General features: G+C 41.5%; 1 protein-coding gene across 3 annotated transcripts in view; it reads left to right on the plus strand.

Annotated features, from left to right (window-relative positions):
- The window catches only part of C6H8orf89 (chromosome 6 C8orf89 homolog), a 30,521-nt gene extending 17,941 nt beyond the window's left edge, over positions 1-12,580 (plus strand). For 2 of the 3 annotated variants that reach the window (XM_047783754.1, XM_047783755.1), the window contains exons 2-7: positions 94-260; positions 3,475-3,628; positions 6,699-6,794; positions 8,785-8,840; positions 9,476-9,514; positions 12,283-12,580. In XM_047783754.1, the coding sequence (XP_047639710.1) occupies positions 134-260; positions 3,475-3,628; positions 6,699-6,794; positions 8,785-8,840; positions 9,476-9,514; positions 12,283-12,431 (621 nt within the window). In that variant the 5' untranslated portion in view covers positions 94-133 and the 3' untranslated portion in view covers positions 12,432-12,580. The remainder of the gene's footprint in view (positions 1-93; positions 261-3,474; positions 3,629-6,698; positions 6,795-8,784; positions 8,841-9,475; positions 9,515-12,282) is intronic. The other variant, XM_047783756.1, reaches the window with a different exon arrangement.
- Positions 12,581-20,020: the final 7,440 nt, after the last annotated feature.

A 20,020-nucleotide genomic window follows, 5' to 3' on the forward strand; every position in this document is an offset into this window, starting at 1 on the left:
TAATTTGTGTGCTGAAAAACAAATTAGAAGAATATTTATTTCCAAAATACTTTTTTTTTTTTTTTCGTATTTTGTGTCCTGAATCTGGTGTAGCATCTCACTTTCATCAGCATTGTTGAAAGAAGAAGAAAAAATGCCGGTACTATCTCCTGAGATCAAATTTGAGCCTTCTAATGTCACCAGAAATTCCATTGACAGTTGTTTTCTCTTTGAGAGCAGTTGGAGGAAAGCAATTTTAGAAACACAAAAGATGAGGAAAGGTAACTTCATTTTTACTCTTATTTTACTTAAAATATAGAAATAATGGCTTGAATTTATATGTACTTTTTTTTAAACAGTCATGAGATGTTGATTTCTTTTCTTTCTTTCCTTCTTTCTTTCTTTTTTTTTTTTCTTTGTCTTCTTTGGGCTGTACCTGTGGCACATGGAGATTCCCAGGCTAGGGGTCAAATAGGAGCTGTAGCCTATACCACAGCCACAGCAGCGCTGGATCCCTACACCACAGCTCATGACAATGCCAGATCAAGGCCAGGGATTGAACCCGAGTCCTCATGGATACTAGTCGGGTTTGTTAACTGCTGAGCCGAAACAGGAACTCTTGAGACATTGATTTCTGTAACATTTATGTAAGAAGGAGAATACCTCAAGTTAATGGAAAAGTTTTAAAAATGGAGGTAGATTAGAATTAACTTACTTAAGGATATTCTGTAACTCATGATGGAAACAAATTCTAAAAAATTACTCTTGAGATCAGTGTAGTACTTTTATTTTATTTTATGTTATTTTATGTTATTTTATTTTATTTTATTTTAAGGGCCCACCCATAGCATATGGAGGTTCCCAGGGCTAACTGTACCTGCAGCTGCCGGCCTACACCACAGCCACAGCAATGCTGGATCCTCAACCCAGTGAGTGAGGCCAGGGATTGAACCTGCATTCTGGTTTGGATTCGTTTCCACTGCACCATGACAGGAACTCCTCATTTTTATATTTTAAGAAACTCAAATCTTGAAAAGAACCTTTTTATATTAATAATTCTAATCAAAACTTTATTATTTGAGTGAGCTATGTGGAAAACATATCTTTTGTTGTTGTTGTTGTTGTCTTTTTGCCATTTCTTGGGCCACTCCTGCGGTATATGGAGGTTCCCAGGCTAGGGGTCCAATCGGAGCTGTAGCCACCAGCCTACACCAGAGCCACAGCAACACGGGATCCAAGCCGTGTCTGCAACCTACACCACAGCTCATGACAATGCCGGATCCTTAACCCACTGAGCAAGGGCAGGGATTGAACCCGCAACCTCATGGTTCCTAGTCGAATTTGTTAACCACTGCTCCACGGTGGGAACTCCTGGAAAATATATCTTGTAGTTATTCAATAAAGACTTATTTGAGGACTTTCAACTTATATATGAATGTAATAGATTTCCCCCTTCATTTGAAAATATAATTGTGTTTCCTGAATTCTGCCTTTGGCTTTATTAATGGAAATATAATTCTTGAAAATAGCAAAATTCAAACTCCTTAACCATTCCATCATGTCAGGGGATCCTTAATCCACTGAGTGTGTTGCTATATTTTTTTAATGTTTTTCACTAGAATCGCATTAAAGATACTCAGAAGACAACAGTTTAATCTGTACTCCTACCTCCAAATCTAATTGCTGAAAAGAGACTATATGTTTTTGATCAAGACAGATAATCAAAGGTGGCAAAATAGCATTTTGAGCATTTAATGTAACTCCAATCTCATTAAATATAATTCTGGTCCCATTAAATACTATTGCTATTTCTATGCTAGACTTGCTTGGCAGAGAAAACTTAAAAAACAATTCTCTATGTTCAAAAATGACCTAAACCTTTAACCTTTTAATCTGCTTTTTTCCATTTACAGTCTTCATTTTGAAGGGTTTTTTGTCTTGTTTTGTTTGTTTGTTTGTTTTTTGCTTTTTAGGGCCGCATTTGTGGCATAGGTAAGTTCCAGGCTAGGGGTTGAATCAGAGCTGCATCTGCTGGTCTACGCCACAGCCACAACAACGCCAGATCCGAGCAGCCTCTGTGACCTACACCACAGCTCCGCCTGATCCTTAACCCACTAAGCGAGGCTAGGGCTCGAAACCACATCCTCATAGATACTAGTTGGATTTGTTTCCTCTGTGCCACAAAGGGAACTCCCTGAAGTTTTTTGTTTGTCTGTTTCGTCTTTTTAGGGACATACCCATGGCATATGGAAGTTCTCAAGCTAGGGGTCGAATCGGAGCTGTATCTGCCAGCTTACACCACAGCCACAGCCACAGCCACAGCCACATCAGATCTGAGCCGTTTCTTTGACCTACACCACAGTTCATGGCAATGCTAGACCCTTAACCCACTGTGTGAGGCCAGGGATTGAACACAAGTCCTCACGGTTACTAGTTGGGTTCATTAGCACTGAGCCACAATGGGAGCTCCCTTGAACTTTTAAAAATAATAATAATAATTTGGCAACCTCTTTTACCAAATCCATGAATTCAGTAGAAGCCCTCTTGATGCTTCAGATGTTGCTGTTTATAGATCTGGTGTGGAATCGGGTAGAAAGAACATTGAAATCAATGCCTGAAATAGAATTCTTTCCTCTTTCATTGCTAGCTCAGATACTCATATATTTGCACTTCTTGATGATGTACACAAAAGCAGGAAGGTGAAAAGATTTAAAGTACCAGATCTTGTAAGTGCACTCTCAAACGTGCTTTTAAACTCTACTTCAATGTGAATGTACCGAATGTTCTGGGAATTCTGATGGAACAAAATAATGAAGGCAGAGGACAGAAATGACTGTGGGAGACCTGAGAAGTTGCCCTTCTTAGTGCTGATTCTTAGCTCCTTGATCAGCTCTTTCCTCTAATCCTGGGAATTGAAAGGTATTCTCTTAGGAAAGATGCTAGCTACATTACATTTCTTTTCTTCCTTCCCTTCCTTCCTTCCTTCCTTCCTTCCTTCCTTCCTTCCTTCCTTCCTTCCTTCCTTCCTTCCTTTCCTTCCCTTCCTTCCCTCCCTCCCTCCTTTCTCTCCCTCTCTCTCTCTCTCTCTCTCTCTCTCTCTCTCTCTCTCTCTCTCTCTCTCTCTCTCTTTCTTTCATTTTTTAAAGCCATATCTGCAGCATATGGAGGTTCCCAGGCTAGAGAGTGAATCTGAGCTGTAGCTACCGGCCTATGGGAGAGCCACAGCGACTCAGGATCCGAGCCATGTCTGCAGCCTACACCACAGCTCACGGCAACACCGAATCCTTAACCCAGTGAGTGAAGCCAGAAACTGAACACTCGTCCTCATGGATCCTAGTAGCGTTCATTAACCACTGAGCCACAACGGGAACTCCTACCTTTATTTTCTTAATGGCTGGTTTAGTATACTTAGCATGCATTTTAGTATACAGCAAAAGAAGTGATATGCAGTTAATCAAGAAATAATAAGATGGTTATTATACTGTTTTTCATTAGAATATACCACGGCATTTGGTCTAGAAGACTTCAAAGAATGTGTCAAAATGCCATTTTTACCAGGATTGCAAAATTGCCAAAAAAGTGTCAGTTCCACTCCGCTAGATGTTCATAAAAGACTCCTGCGGGCTGATACTGAGATGCCTCCTGTCAGGTAGGTCATTTCTGTTTGATTCTCTCTTGTTGAATATTTATCTGAAGTAACACTGTTGAATGTAGAGATTTTTTTCTGGCTAGTGAATCTAATTCTTGCCTACTATTTTTTTTTGCATATAGGATTTAATTTTTAAAATTAGTGGTTTTCACCAGTTTTTACATTTTCAAGAGGCGTTGCCAGAAAGGACATAAGGATTTACTTAAAAAAAAAAAACTTTATTGGATATTGCTCTAGTGTGGATTGCTTATGAGAATATTGGAATTTTTAGCAATAAAAATACGTGAATTCTCTGTAATATGAATAGGTTCCTGTACCCTGAATACAGAATCTTGTGTTTCATTTCTAGTTTGAAGTGGTGCGAGGGGAGATTCTGATTGAGCTGTCAGCTTCATGAAGACCTCGCATTGTTATCAGAGGAAATGAGTTTGTCAGCCAGAAAAGTCCACTGGCTTTGAATATTGGCATTTAGAACATTATTATTAACACCTTTCCTACTATAAATCAGATTGCCTGACATATTTTGTTTTTGTTTTTGTTTTTGTTTTTTAGGGCCACACCAATGGCACATGGAGGTTCCCAGGCTAGGGGTCGAATCAGAGCTACAACTGCTGGCCCGCACCACAGTCACCGCAACACAGGATCTGAGCCACGTCTGCAACCTACACCACAGCTCATGGCAACACTGGATCCTTAACCCACTGAGCGAGCCCAGGTATCAAACCTGCATCCTCATGGATACTAGTCATGTACATTACCACTAAGCTACAACAGGGAACTCCCTGCCTGATATATCATTAAAAGAAAACTTCCCTCTGTGGCACAATGGGATCAGCAGCATGTTGAGAACTGGGACATGGGTTCCATCCCCACCCAGCCTGGTGGGTTGGGGATCTGGCATTGCTGCAACTGTGGCTTAGATCATGACTGCAGCTCGGCCCTGATCCCTGGCCTGAGAACTCCATATGCCATGGGATGGCCAAAAAGAAGAGAAGAAAACAGAAAACTTTCCCCAAAAGGGTCTATAAATTACTTAGAAAGGCAGTCTCATATCCTATTTGGTTTCTGCTTTTATTTATTTATTTATTTATTTATTGTGTATTTTTTGAATGTCCGGTACTAATTCACTTTACCAACCTTAAAAAAACGACTAAGCATTCGTAGCAATCTGAGTCGCAAGTCTCTTTAAGAGAGGATATGTATTTTTATATTATCTCCTTCTATAAGGGAACTTTAAAGTCTTCTGCTTATACATAGCACACATGTATTGGAATTTCAGAACGTATTTGCTGAGTTTTTCGTTAGTCTTATTGGTCTTATTAATTACTCTTGACATAAATTTTGGTAAGAAATAAAGAACTAGAACACACTAAAAATGAAAAGTTTTGAATAGTTTAAATTATGAAAATAATTAAGAACTTTGCAGAAAATTTGGGGCAAAAAAATAAAAGCAATTATTTGACAATTTACCCATTCTGACATATCCATTTTTATTGTTGGGGATTCTCCTCCATCATCCTTCATTTTCATGTATTTTTATTTGAGTTGTGATTTTAGTGTACTTACAGTTTTTCATTCTGCCCTGTTTTACTTCATATTACATATACACTTTTTTCCATGTCACTACATAATCTTTAGTCTCTACTGGCCACATTATATTTCATTGGTTGATCCATAGTTTATTTAACTTTAATTTCCCTATCATTGGACTTTTTTTTTTCAGCCATACCTATGGCAGGTGGAAGATCCCAGGCTAGGAACTTGCCACACCTGACTTGCCACACCTGAACCCATGCCAACCAGAGCCACTGCAGTGACAATGGCCAGATCCTTAACCCACTGAGCCATGACGGAACTCTCCTATCATTGGAGTTTTAAGTTGCTTTGACTTTTTTGGTTTTGCAAATAATACCATAATGACCAGTAGCGTACATAAAGCTTTTCCCATCACTTTTCATGTTTATCTGAGTATCAAACTATAAAAATATATAATGAAATAAGGGAGAATCAGAGATAGTAGGAGAGAGATGGTGAGTTGCTAGTAGAGTAGATGGTAGCAGTTAAAGAGGGGGCATGAGAGGGACATAGAAAGAAGAGAGACGGCTGGAAACATGAATATGAAATCCTACTTTAGGACAGTGAGTTTCCATCATTACTGAGACACCTGTATCCCTGACACTCGGCTCACTCTTGTCTTTTTCTCTGGAAGTCACAGTGCCTTTTGAGGAGGGTAGGGGTAAAAATTGTATAGGGCTGCCTATGGCCGTGGATTTGTCTCAGTCCAGACCAATCTTGCTGCCTTTTTCCAATGCTTATGATTATCTGAAAGAAACTGGAAGTCCAGAAAACACCCCTGAATTAGCCTCTAAATTTTATTTTCTGCCTTTTATGCACCCGAGGCATATGGAAGTTCTCAGGCTAGAGGTTGAATCAGAGCTGCAGCTGCCGGCGTACACCAGAGCCACAGCAACATCAGATCTGAGCCGTGTCTATGACCCACACCACAGCTCATGGCAATGCCAGATCCTCAACACACAGATGGAGGCCAGGGATCGAACCCACAACCTCATGGTTCCTAGTCAGATTCATTTCCACTGTGCCACGATGGGAACTCCTAGCCTCTAAATTTTAAGTCTTCATTTTGTAATTTTTTTTTTCAGGGCCGCACCTGCAGCATATGAAAGTTCCCAGGAATGGGACCTGCACGCTCATGGATACTAGTCGGATTCTGAACCCACTGAGCCACAGTGGGGACTCCCAAGTCTTCATTTTGCTTCCTACAGTTTTCACCCTATTTCAGTTTATTACTTTTTTTCATTTGCAATTTGGCTGTTTGTGAAATGACTCCTCGACATTATACATTGACTTGAGTGTGAATTTACTTCAGGATAATTTACTTAAGGATACTTTACTTAAGACTTTCCTTAAGGATAATTTGAATATATTGTATGCATGTTACGCCAAGGGTTCTTCAGGTACAAAGTGGAAGAGTGGTGTCTAAGTGCCAAAATGTTTACGAAGTGCTTGGCAAGTGTAAATGTTAGTTCTTTTCCCTGTGTCTTTATTTCAGCCATTCTAGTGAGAATATGACAAGTAGCCTACAAGTATTTTATTCTCCCCTTCATATCACACAACGCCCTGTGAAAGAACAGTCTTGGCAAAGCAGGGAAGTACTCATTTCTGTCTGTCTTGTTTACAACCCCGTATCCTTTTGTTTGTCTTGTCTCCATATGCAAATATTTGATCTTAAAACTCTGATAAAAGTTTCACGTGTTTTTAAATTTCTTCAATGATAAAATTTTTCAGTGACTCTCAAGGCATCATACTTCGGTAATATAACTGAAAATAGTCAGAAGTGAAGTGCTTTTAAAAGTGACAGCGGGGAGTTCCCGTCATGGCTCAGTGGTTAGCGAATCTGACTAGGAACCATGAGGTTTCGGGTTCAATCCCTGGCCTTGCTCAGTGGGTTAAGGATCCGGCGTTGTCGTGAGCTTTGGTGTAGGTTGCAGACGTGGCTCGGATCCAGCGTTGCTGTGGCTGTGGTGTAGGCCGGCAGCTACAGCTCCAATTGGACCCCTAGCCTGGGAACCTCCATATGCCGTGGGAGAGGCCCTAGAAATGGCAAAAAAAAAAAAAGTGACAGCTGACTTGGAGTTCCTGTCGTGGCTCAGCAGTAACGAACCCAACTAGCATCCATGAGGATGCAGGTTTGATCCCTGATCCCACTCAGTGAGTTAAGGATCCTGCGTTGCCTTGAGCTGTGGTGTAGGTCACAGACATGGCTCAGATCCCGAGTTGCTGTGGCTATGGTGTAGGCTGGCAGCTGCAGCTCTGATTTGACCTCTAGCCTGGGAACTTCCATATGCCAAGGGAACAGCCCTAAAAAGACAAAATTAAATTAAATTAAATTAAATTAAATTAAATTAAATTAATTAATCATGGACTTGGAGAAGAGACTTGTGGCTGCCTGATGGGAGGGGGAGGGAGTGGGAGGGATCGGGAGCTTGGGCTTATCAGACACAACTTAGAATAGATTTACAAGGAGATCCTGCTGAATAGCATTGAGAACTTTGTCTAGATACTCATGTTGCAACAGAAGAAAGGGTGGGGGGAAAAAATGTAATTGTAATGTATACATGTAAGGATAACCTGACCCCCTTGCTGTACAGTGGGAAAATAAAAAAATAATAAAATAAAAAAAATAGAAGTTACAGTTGACTTGTAAAAGTTAGTATAGTTACAAGAAATTTGAAATTCTTATGGGCTAGCTCCTCCACAGCAGATTCAGTCATGACCTATATCCTCTAATAACCTTCTCATTATCTAGGTCTATTCCAGCAGGAACAAAAGTTAATCATGACAAAATTGAGATTGTAGTGATTAATAGGTAAAGAGAGCAAAACTAAGTGAAAGTTGATATGTGGCATATCTAGATATCCTGTTCATCTAATCTCTTTTTTTGGCCTCACCTGCAGCTGCACAAGTTCTCGGGCTAGGGATTGAACCCATGCCAAAGAAGTGACTAGAGCCACTGCAGTGACAGCACAAGATCCTTAACCGAGGGAGCCACCAGGGAACTCCCTTTTCATTTAATCTTGATTCCCTCCCTGTAGCAGTCCCTGAATTATGATTAGTGATAAGATAAAGATGGGGAAAAGTTAGACATAAAACTGATCCACTGGTAAAATTTATTATCAAAAACCGAGATAGTGACTTGGTTCCTATCTGCTTCTGACTGGATTCTTTGTAATGGAAGGAGTTTCCTTCCTTTAAAAAGGAAGGAAACACTTTTTCTTTTTAGGGCCGCACCTGCAGCATATGGAATTGCCCAGGCTAGAGGTCCAGTCAGAGCTGCAGCTGCCAGCCTACGCCACAGCCACAGCAATGAGGGATCTGAGCCACAGCTGTGACCTACACCACAGCTCAGGGCCACACTGAGCAAGGCCAGGGATCGAACCCACATCCTCATGGATACTAGTCAGGTTTGTTACCACTGAGCCAGGACAGGAACTCCAGTGTTTATTTAATTTTCCTATGATGTCCTTCAACAAGTGAATTTCACTGAAAGCAAGCTTCTTGTCTATTATTGCTTATAAAAAGAATTAATGTACTCTGGATTTCTACAAAAGTGAATTTATGACAATATATAATTTTAGGATAAAGAAGACTAAGCCAACATGCACTGTGACACCTCTTCAGGAGAAATCAAAAGGTAGACTAGCTTGTCTTTTTCTCCTACCAGATGTTTTATTAAGGGTGTGGAATACTTCTCTTTTTTTAAACTTCCTTTCTATCTATTGACTTAGTTGTCCTTATTTTGCTAATGCTTCTTGTACATATATATATATATATATTTTTTTTTTTTGTCTTTTGTCTTTTTAGGGCCACACCTTCGGCATATGGAGGTTCCCAGGCTAGGGGTCAAATTGGAGCAGTAGCCACAAGCCTACACCACAGCCACAGCAACTTGGGGTCTGAGCCGAGTCTGCGACTTACACCACAGCTTGTGGCAACACTGGATCCTTAACCTATTGATAGAGGCCAAGGATCAAACCCACGTTCTCATGGATACTAGTTGGGCTCGATACCGCTGAGCCACAAGAGGAACTTCCAGATTACCACTAATTTTCCTTTTTGTCCTCTCCTTGTCTGGGTTCAGTGTCACAATTGTAATGGCCTCATGGAATGAATTGAGCATTCTGCTTTTTCTATTCTCTGAAGGATATGACCTAAAATTCGGGTGATCTCCCCCTTGAAAGTCTGATAGAAATCATTTGTAAAATCATTTGCATCACCTGTTTTCTTTGGAGGAATCTTTTAATATTAATTCAGTCATTTTAATTTTAGGTCTCTTAAGGCATTCTAATTCCTCTTCAATCAATTTTGGTAAGTTTTATTTTCTAGAATTTTTTTTCATTTTGTGTAAATTTTCAAATTTATTGGCATAAAGTTTAGTCTCTGCTCTGCTTCTCCTAATATTATGGGGGGGGGGGCTTCTGCCTTTTTTTCTTTTTTAAATATATTTCTTTAAATTTATTTTTCACCACACTTGGCATGCTGAAGTTCCCAGGCCAGGGATCAAACCTTCGCCACAGCAGCAACTAGAGCCACAGCAGTAACAACACTGGATCTTTAACCCACTGAGCCACCAGGGATCCCCTGTCTTTTTTTCCTTAATTAGTCTAACCAGAGTCTTTCCTTTTTAGTCTTTTCTCTCTCTCTCTTTTTCTTTCTTTCTTTCTTTCTTTTTTTTTTTTTTGTCTTTTTAAGGCCACACCTGCAGCATATGGAGGTTCCCAGGCTAGGGGTCTAATTGAAGCTACAGCTGCCAACCTATGCCACAGCCACAGCCACAGCAATGCCAGATCTGAGCTGTGTCTGCGACCTACACTGTAACTCACTGCAATGCTAGATCCTTAACCCACTGAGTGAGCCAGGGATCAAACCCTAGTCTTCATGGATACCAGTTGGGTTCATTACCCCTGAGCCACAGGGGAACTCCTAATTAGTTTTGTCAATGAGGAACTCTCCTGCTTTTAAAAACCTTTCTTTCTTCAAGTTCGTTTTCTATGTCACTGATTTCTCCTCTTTCCTGTATTATCTTCTTTTTTTCATGTTCTTTGGATTTATTCTTTTCCCAATGTATATCTTATACCTAGCTTATTAATTTTCACTCTTCTTTTCTAACATTGGAATTTTAGGGTATAAACCCCTCTATGTAAACTTTTGCTGCATCACGCAAGTTTTGTAATATTTTCTTTATTATTTAGTTATGAGTATTTTGAAAGTTTATTATGATTGCTTTTTTGATGAGTAATTTAGAATGTGTGTATACATTTCTAAATATTTGAGAATATTTAAATTATTTTACTGGTAGCCATTTCCAACTTAATTGCATTGGTCTGTATGACACCAACTCTGAAGTTTTTTGAGGTTTGTGTAATGCCTAGAATCTAGTTATTTTGCAGCTGGCAGTGGTGAAGGGGTGCCTTTTTTTTTTTTTTTTCTTTTTAGGACTGCACCCATGGCATATGGAGGTTCCCAGGCTAGGGGTTGAATCAGAGCTATAGCTGCTGGCCACAGCCACAGCAACTCAAAAAATAATAAATACTACAATTAAATAATAGTATTTTAAAGCAATATGGATCCATATATTTCAAAGCCTTGTATGTTTCTAAATAGGATTTATACTTATTTACATATTTAGAGCAATATGTTGTGACCACATGGATATGTTGTGATTACATGGGAACTTGGAATTTGATGAACCTGGATTTAAATCCTGTCTCTAACAATTTCCAAATTCTTTTGTAAATCTATAATCCAAGATGGTACCAAATTACCTACTTCATAGTCTTGTGTTGATGACAGATGACAAATACTTGACATAGCTAATTCAATAAATGTTATCTATTATTTTTATCACTACAATTCTGTAATAGAAGCTTGATTAATGCTGTTTCAGTGAATGACTTATTTTACTTTATAATTTTACTCTTTATTTCACTTAGCACTTATGAGAAATGGAGTTTTTTTTCCTTTTTTTTTTTTTTGGCCTTTTTAAGGCTGCACCCATGCCATATGGAAGTTCCCAGACTAGGGGGTCCAGTCAGAACCTGCAGCTGCTGACCTACACCACAGCCACAGCAGCACTGGATCTGAGCCACATCTGTGACCTACACCACAGCGCACAGATCCTTAACCCACTGAGTGAGGCCAGGGATCAAACGCCCATCCTCATGGATACTAGTCATGTTCATTACCGCTGAGACATGACGAGAACTAAGAAATGGTTTTATTTGAAGACAGTAACTTGATAAGCATGTCAAATATGAAATAGGTTAATTATTTATGGAGCTCATGCCTTTTATTTTGGAATAAATTCCACAGACACCTCATGTTTTAAGAAGTACATTACAGACTTGTATTTAATGATATAAAACTAAATCTAAGAAGTACAGGAGTTCCCATTGTGGCTCAGTGGATTAAGAACCCAACTAGTATCCATGAGAATGTGGGTTCTATCCCTGGCCTTGCTCAGTGGGTTAAGGATGCAACATTGCTGTGAGCTGCGGTATAGGCTGCAGATGTGGCTCAGATCCAGCATTGCTATGTCTGTGGTGTAGGCTGGCAGCTGCAGCTCCAATTCAACCCATAGCCTGGGACCTTCCAGATGCTGCAGGTGCAGCCCTAAACATAAATAAATAATAAGCATTTTTCTGGCCACACTCTTGGCATGCAGATGTTCCTGGGTCAGGAATCAAATCTGCACCACAGCAGTTATAACGCTGGATGCTTAATGTGCTGAGCTGTCACAGAACTCCACAGCATTTTTCAGTTAAATATTTTTTGGGATGACATATCATCTCAGTCACTAGAAAGTTAAGTAGCTGTCACTACTACTTCAAATCATGTGTTATCTGAAGACCTAGTAGTGTTTCATGGTCATTTGAGGAGCAGATATTTTGTTTGTGACACATTTTAGAGAATATCATTCATGTGTGCTTAGCTGAAATAGTTGGGTTTTTCCTCCTGCTCTCCCTCTCCCTCCTCCTTCCCTCCCCCTCCCGCCTCCCCTCCCCCCCTTCCACTTCCTCTTCTTCTCCTCCTTCTCCTACTTCTTCTCCTTTCTCCCCCCCCCTCTTTATTTTCAGGTTCAGGCTTCAGTGATCCTCTGGCTGGAGCACCATCTCAATACTTACAGAGACTTTCCAGAATGGCCATTTTGGAGTATGATACTATTCGTCAAGAAACAACCCGAAAATCAAAAAAGGGCAAGAAACGAGAACTTCGAGACTGCTGATTATCATATGGTGTAATGCTTTCTTCACCGACGTTTATGGTTTATATTTTTTTCTTTCCTTTTTTCTTTTCTTTTTTGATATATGATGTGCAATGATTTATGTAAAAATGGAACTGTAAATAGGAAATAAATATTTTCTGTTATATACAGAATATGTTATCCTTCATTAATCTCACAAGGAGACATTTAAGTTATTGTGTATATAGTTTATACATGGGGACGTAATAAGCATAAGAAAAATAACATTCCATAAATTCTGTGCACATTGGTTATAGCTTTTGATTCAATTTGATAAATGTTTTTTGAGAGCCTCTCTGTACAAATGACCTTTGCTAGAATGTGCAGAAGATTGGAGAGTGAATCCTTATCGTTGGGGTTTGAAGGTGCCCAAGGGGAGCCAACCCCTCTTTTCCCTGCTTGAGTTTGAAAGCAGTTGTGAGAGAAGTATTCAAGCAAATGAAAATGAAAATCTTGTTTTTTGCTTAGGACTGTACCTGCGGCATATGGAGGTTCCCAGGTTAGGGGTTGAATCAGAGCTTCAGCTGCCGGCCTACACCACAGCCACAGCAACACTGGATCTGAACTGTATCTGTGACCTACACCACAGCTCACAGCAATGCTGGATCCTTAACCCATTGAGCAAGGCCAGCGATCAAACCCAAATCCATACTAGTCGGGTTCTTTACCACTGAGCCACCACAGGAACTTCTGAAAATGAAAATTTGTTTGTTAATATAACATGGAAGGGAAATCCATGCTTAGCTATGTGGCCACAGTGGGCTCCCTAATACCAAACTTCAAAATTGGACAAATATACACACCCAGGTATTGCTGGTACCCTCAGGCTCACCTGCTAAATCAGCAGGCAGAACCAGGCATCTCTACTGTGTACCTGGCCATGAGGAGCGCTTTAATAAAGCTCCTTTCAGTCCATTGTAGACTCAGGTTATCAACCCTATCATTTCAAGTGCTTAACATTATTTTTTTCTATCTGGGTCTTCTTTGAAACTAAGGAGGGGTGGCCAATCAGAATGATGAACTGACTCCTACCAGAGCGGGTTCGGGGTGTTGAATAAGCGTCTGATGTCAGCAGACAGCCCGAGTTGGGAGAAAGCCGAACTAAGACCTACTTTAGAATAAATATTTGTGATTCCTCCAGCAGGTCTTGCCTCTTAATGTATGGCTTTTTCAAAATGCTTGTGCTCTGTATACCGATTGATGTCTGTGTTTAAAGAAGTATAGGAATTGCCACCCGTGTCTGGTAGGTCCATCAAAGTATTCAACTAAACAAGAGAAAATGTATGGGTTCACAGTTAAGGGCACACTTTACCTTCCTTGGCAGACAAGCTAATATCTACATAAACAGGACATGCGCTGAGAGGAGTGCTTTTGAGTCACTGTTTTTCTCGAGTCATGTTTTTAAATCTGAAACTAATGAGATCCAGTCTATAATTTGGCTCTGTCTCCAAACACATGAGTATAACCTGAGATAACGTGCTTATGTGGAGAAGCCAAAGACCAGTGTTCCACCACCTGGATCTGGCGAGATCATGCCATCAGGAAACTTATCCTAAAATTGATAACTCTGAGGGAGGTGAAAGACTTAATGTCAGTAGTATTATTTTGGCAGCAACAAAAAATGGAAGAAAAGAAAAAAGAACATCGTTGGCTCATGACGAGTGAATTTCATTTAATGTACATTATTATAGTGGATTAAATACATTCACAGGTTGATTTACACCATCGAAGATTTGGCACATACACTTGAAACAATTTTGGACAACCATCCCCCCCGCCCCACAATGGGTCTTGTTGGGACAATCTTTCTGTATGTAGGGTAATATATACATAATACAAAGTTTCCCATCTTTGAATTCCCATTGTGGTTCAGCAGGTTGTGAACCCAACTAGTATCCATGAGGATGCGGGTTCAATCCCTGTCCTTGCTCAGTAGGTTAAGGATCCGGCGTTGCCATGAGCTGTGGCGTAGACCAGCAGGTACAGCTCCGATTCAAACCCTAGCCTGGGAATTTCAATATGCGGCAGGTACAGCCCTAGAAATACCAAAAAAGAAAGAAAGACAAGAAAATAAAGGGCAGAAGACAAGTTCCCTAGGGGTCTAGCAGTTCAGGACCCAGCTTTGTCACTGCCGTGGTGCAGGTTTGATCCCCGGCCCAGGAGTTTCTGCGTGCCATGGGCATAGCACCCCCCCAAAAAAAAAGACAGAGGAAAGAAGATCATCTGCTGAGATCTGGACACGTTGCCACCAGCTGTCTCAGGGGTGGCTCTACCTGGCTGAAGCGTACTGCCTCTGGCCTCTCTAAGATAGGATAGTTAAAGATGCCATTTCTTTCTTTTTGGGGGGATGGGTGTGTTCACCTGCGACACATGGAGGTTCCAGGCTAGGAGATGAATTGGAGCTGCAGCCACTGACCTATGCCACAGCAACAGCAACTTGGGATCTGAGCCGTGTCTGTGACCCACACCACATCTCATGGCAATGCCGGATCCTTAAGCCACTGAGGCAAGGCCAGGGATCGAACCTGTGTCCTCATGGATACTTCTCAGGTTCGTTTCCACTGAGTCACGATGGGAACTCCAAAGCTGCCATTTTCTAAGTTGCCCGAAAACATTTGCCAGCCCTGCAGCTGAACTCATCTGCCTCTTCCCATGTCTCTGCAAGGGTGTCACAGTCCCGTTTGTCCATGCCCTGGGCAGACCCATAGGATGTGGCCTGAAATAATTTCCAGTCCCCTCTCGAGATCCAGCCCAGGATCAGGGAGGTGACCTTGGGGGCCAGACTGAAACCCCACAAGGTGGGCTCATTGCTGGGCACCACGTGCGTTGCTGTCTGAGCAGTCACAGATGTGGAGTATCTTGGACCTTGGACCTTCCTGTGACTTGCTGCCAGTCTTTGCCCAGCTGGATGGAGTTCTGAGAGTCTTTGGAAGGCAGGTTAACCACATGGACTCTACTGTCAGACAGGCTTCCTGGGCTCAAGTCCCCACACTGAAACTGGCTGGCTATTTAATGGTAGTCCCGTTTCTTTGCCTCCCCAAGTGTCATCTGGACAAGGGAGGTGTTAAAAAAACCAAACCAACCAACCAAACAAAAAAATCCCACCACAATAACAATACCTACTTCTTGAGACTGTTGGAAGAGTTGAATAAAATAATGTATATACGGCTGTGAATCCCATGTCTGCCACCGGTGTTTAATTAAGTTATTTTAATTTTTTTTTTTTGGTCTTTTTTAGGGCCTCATCCATGGTGTATGGAAATTCCCAGGCTGGGGTGGAATCAAAGGTCTAGCTGCCAGCCTGCTCCACAGCCACAGCAACGTGGGAACCTCATCTGTGACCTATACCACAGCTCACGGCAACACTGGATCCTTAACCCACTGAGTGGGGCCAGAGATGGAACCAGAGTTCTCATGGATACTAGCTAGGTTTGTTACTGCTGAGCCACAACGGGAACTCCTTAATTGCATTATTTTAATCTTCAGAGTTGGTTCCCATCTTGGAGTGTCAAGGGCAATGTGGGAACAGACACACTAGCGAACAGCCCTGTGACCCAAGGGGGGTTTATCAGACACTGATCTGGAAGGGGTTGAGCAGGATACAGTCACCAATTCCAGATTTTCTTTTCAGTCTGGGCAGAAAGGGTATAATGTTAATAGCTGAAAGGAGGCTTGCAGGCTACTGACAACAAAGAAAACCGCAGGCTTCCGCTGTGTTCGCGCTTCCGCTGGATCATCTTAAGGAATCTGGTGAAGGAGTCTGTGGTGAAGGAAGACACGCCCCCTCCCCAGACCTGGCTTTCCGTCTGGGGCACAAGCAGGGGAGGGGACCCAACTGGAGTCCCTTTTGATAACCGCTGAGGTGAAGATGGGGTTGGTGGTGCATGTAGGTAGAGAAAGACTTTTCTGAGCATTCCTGAGCTCTATCCCGCTGGTGGCTCTGATTTCTCAAATGACCTCTTCACAACTGTGAGCTTAGAGGAGCCATGAGTATGTCCCCGGCTCTATTTTTGAATGATAAGGAGTAAATACTCATATCAGAGTTTAAATGTGGATCCATATTTTCTTAAATGAAAATTTACATTGGCCGGTTCTTTTCCCCTTCTCTTTCCTTTTCTTCCTTTCTTTTCTTCCTTCCTTCCTTCCTTCCTTCCTCCCTATTTCTTTCTCTCTCTCTTTCTTTTCTTTTCTTTTGTCCCCTTCACTTTCCAAGTAAGGAATAGCAATATCCAACACTTACTATTTTTGTTGAAGAAAACAGCAGAGGACCTAGGATTCCTCCACACACATCCCTTCTGCCAGCCCCAGAGTGGCTTTCTTCTTCATCCAATGTTTTTTTTCTTTCCCTTTTATTCATAGCCCTATGGCCCAATGCTTAACACTGATATAGGAAAAAAAAAAAAAAACACATGAATAGTGCACCTGAAATTGTCCATCACATTTATATATATATATATATATATATATATATATATATATATATATATACATACACACAGCATAGAATTTCCCAGGCCAGGGACTCAATTGGAGCTGCAGCTGCGGCAACACCAGATCTTTAAACCCACTGCCCTGGGGCCAGTATCCAACTGGCAACTCTGCAGTGACCTGAGCCACTGCAGTCAGATTCTCAACTCACTGCAACACATTGGGAACTCCAAATCCCAATATTTTTATTGAATGAAGAGTGATTTGGCTTGTGCGCTGTTGCAGATAAATCCATGAATGTGGACTTTCTCCAGGAGTGGCCAAGTTGCGAACCCTTAGCAACTGAATGAGGGTTTACCCTAATCAATGCAGACTTTCCAGCCTTGCCACTGGCTGTATTATCGGAGATAACAGGATAGGCACTGCTACTGGTCTTAGGAACACAAAAATGATTTATCCCTTTGCTTCCTCATGGTGGGAAAGACAGACCCACAAGCAACAAGTTCTAATACTGAAGCCCAAGTGCAGAAATGAGGTTCTCTGTGAGCACAGAGGTTAGAGGCGCTAATTGTGCTTGTAAGACACACAGGAGAGTCTCAACTTTTGGAGGAGGCTTTGCCAGGTGGAAAACAGAAAAGAAAGTCATGGAGTTCCTGTCGTGGCGCCGTGGCTAACGAATCCAACTAGGAACCATGAGGTTGCGGGTTTGATCCCTGGCCTTGCTCAACAGATTAAGGATCTGGTGTTGCCATGAGTTGTGGTATAGGTCACAATGCGGCTCGGATCCCGAGTTGCTGTGGCCGTGGCGTAGGCCAGTGCCTACAGCTCCGATTAGACCCCTAGCCTGGGAACCTCCATATGCCGCGGGTGTAGCCCTAGAAAAGACAAAAAGACAAAAAAAGAAAAAAAGAAGAAGAAGAAGAAGAAAAGATAGTCATGTCCAGTCCAGGAAACAATATATTCAATGGCTCAGCAGTGTGACCATGTAGATCATTATTGTGGAATAATGAGTAATTGGTGACTGGAGCATGAGATGTGTATGGGGAGGTGAGGGAGGTGGGGACCCCCATAAGTAGGGTTCGTGACAAAAATATGCAGCAAATCTCCTGTTAGAGTTTAAAGACAGCTTCATATCAGTAAAAGTGGGAAAGAAAGCACAGCAGTGTAATTGCTCATGACCACTCTTTTTAGAAAAAGGCTCACATTTCCAAATGTTCAAGAACATAATAATTCCTTTGGGTCATAGTCAATTTCTGGCCACTGAGTTCCCCATTAAAGCAGAATTCCAGATAGTAGAGAGATCTTTTTACGATTATAGAGGTAAGATGGATGATAACTTATTATGACTTAAGCAGTGTCTCTGGCAGATAGGGATGGGAATTTCAAATATTTCCTTTTTTTTTTTTTTCTTTTTAGGGATGTACCTGTGGCATATGGAAATTCTCAGATTAGGGGTCAAATCAGAGCTGCAGCTGCTGGCCTACACCACAGCCACAGCAATGTGGGATCTGAGCCGCATCTGTGACCTATTCCGCAGGTTGTGGCAACACCGGATCCTTAACCCACTGAGCAAGGCCAAGGATTGAACCTGCATCCTCATGGAGACTATGTTGGGTTCTTAACCCACTGAACCACAACAGCAACTCCTGAATATTTTCTTGATCTTGCAAGGAAAGAAATTTAAAGAGCACTTCAAGATAAGATAGCAAGGACAAAGAGTAAATCCATAGAACTTTTTGTTTCTTTGCTTTTATAATCCAAGTAAATTCCATAAATTACTCTGCGCTGTGCAAAGAGTTTGCTGGAGAATTATTTGCAGCTATTTACAAGGCTGCTTTCTTTCATAATTGTAAGCTTTCAAATGGATATTAATAATGAACTTCAAATGCCAAATAAAGGAACTTAATACATGTCATAATTCATAGGGCTTCCAGGCCATTCCAGTCCTTTTTTTTTTTGTCTTTTGTCTTTTGTCTTTTTAGGGCCACACCCCAGGGTATATGGAAGTTCCCAGGCTAAGGGTCTAATCGGAGTTGTAGCCACTGGCCTACCCCACAGCCATAGCAATGCCAGATCCGAGCCCCATCTGTGACCTATACCACAGCTCACAGCAACACCAGATCCTGAACCCACTGAGTGAGGCCAGGGATCGAATCTGCAACCTCATGGTTCCTAGTCGGATATGTTTCCGTTGCACCGTGACAGGAACTCCCATTCCAGTCTTTATATCTGCTACTCAATTAATGGGGGCACTTAAGCAAGAAAGAACCTATAGTATAAAAAAGGAGACTTACTTTGGCATAATGCTAGGACAGTCGAAAGTTCCCTGGGTGAAGAGAAAAAAACAAACAAACAAACAAACAAAAAAACAGTGGAGGTTCTGGAAATGCCAGGACATCTCCTTACAAAGTTTGAGGGATTTGGAGCTTTAATTTCAAGTTTAGTTCTCTGAGCTTCTCCCAGAAAGTGAGTTCTGTTCAGTCCCGGCTCTTGACTCACTCAAAAAGGTCCTCAGAGAACGAACACGTTTCTGGATTAAGATAAAGACAGTTGCAATTCAACCTTTCCTCTCTGGTGATCACAATAAGTAGAACGCAATCATCAACAGAATGGCTTCATTTAAATTACAAGAGGAGAGAGTGAAATGTCAAGAGAAAAACATATGTCCAATTCCAAGGAGAGAAGGAAAATGAGCATCCATTCCCCACTCCGACCCCTTCTGTGTCAACGGAGTCTACACTGCCCAGGGAATCACAGGGCTGGCTACTATTTGGAAAAGGAATTTGTTATTAGCATATGGATGTGCCTTCTCAACCATTTTGTTGATTTCCTTTTTCAATACCCTTCTTTCATGTTCTTGAGTTTTTCCGGGGCAAGATCTCTCCGTTATGCAGGATTACACTCGGCCGAATTCATTTTACATCGAATGACAAATTGCATTTGAATTTGTAGGGTGGAAAGGTCAAGGCTGTTCTCTGTTAGTCAGCCTGCCTTCCTCACAGGGTCTCAGTCCTGAGACTATGTTGAAATCCTCTCCAAGCCTCCTCTGATCCTCTGATCCTCATGAATGCCTAATTCTGCACTGACAGGGATTCCTAATGAGTGACTCCGTCCCAAGGCAGAGACCGTGCTAGGGGATTGAC

Source organism: Phacochoerus africanus, chromosome 6 (genome assembly GCF_016906955.1).
Source record: "Phacochoerus africanus isolate WHEZ1 chromosome 6, ROS_Pafr_v1, whole genome shotgun sequence".
Taxonomy (NCBI): Eukaryota; Metazoa; Chordata; class Mammalia; order Artiodactyla; family Suidae; genus Phacochoerus; species Phacochoerus africanus.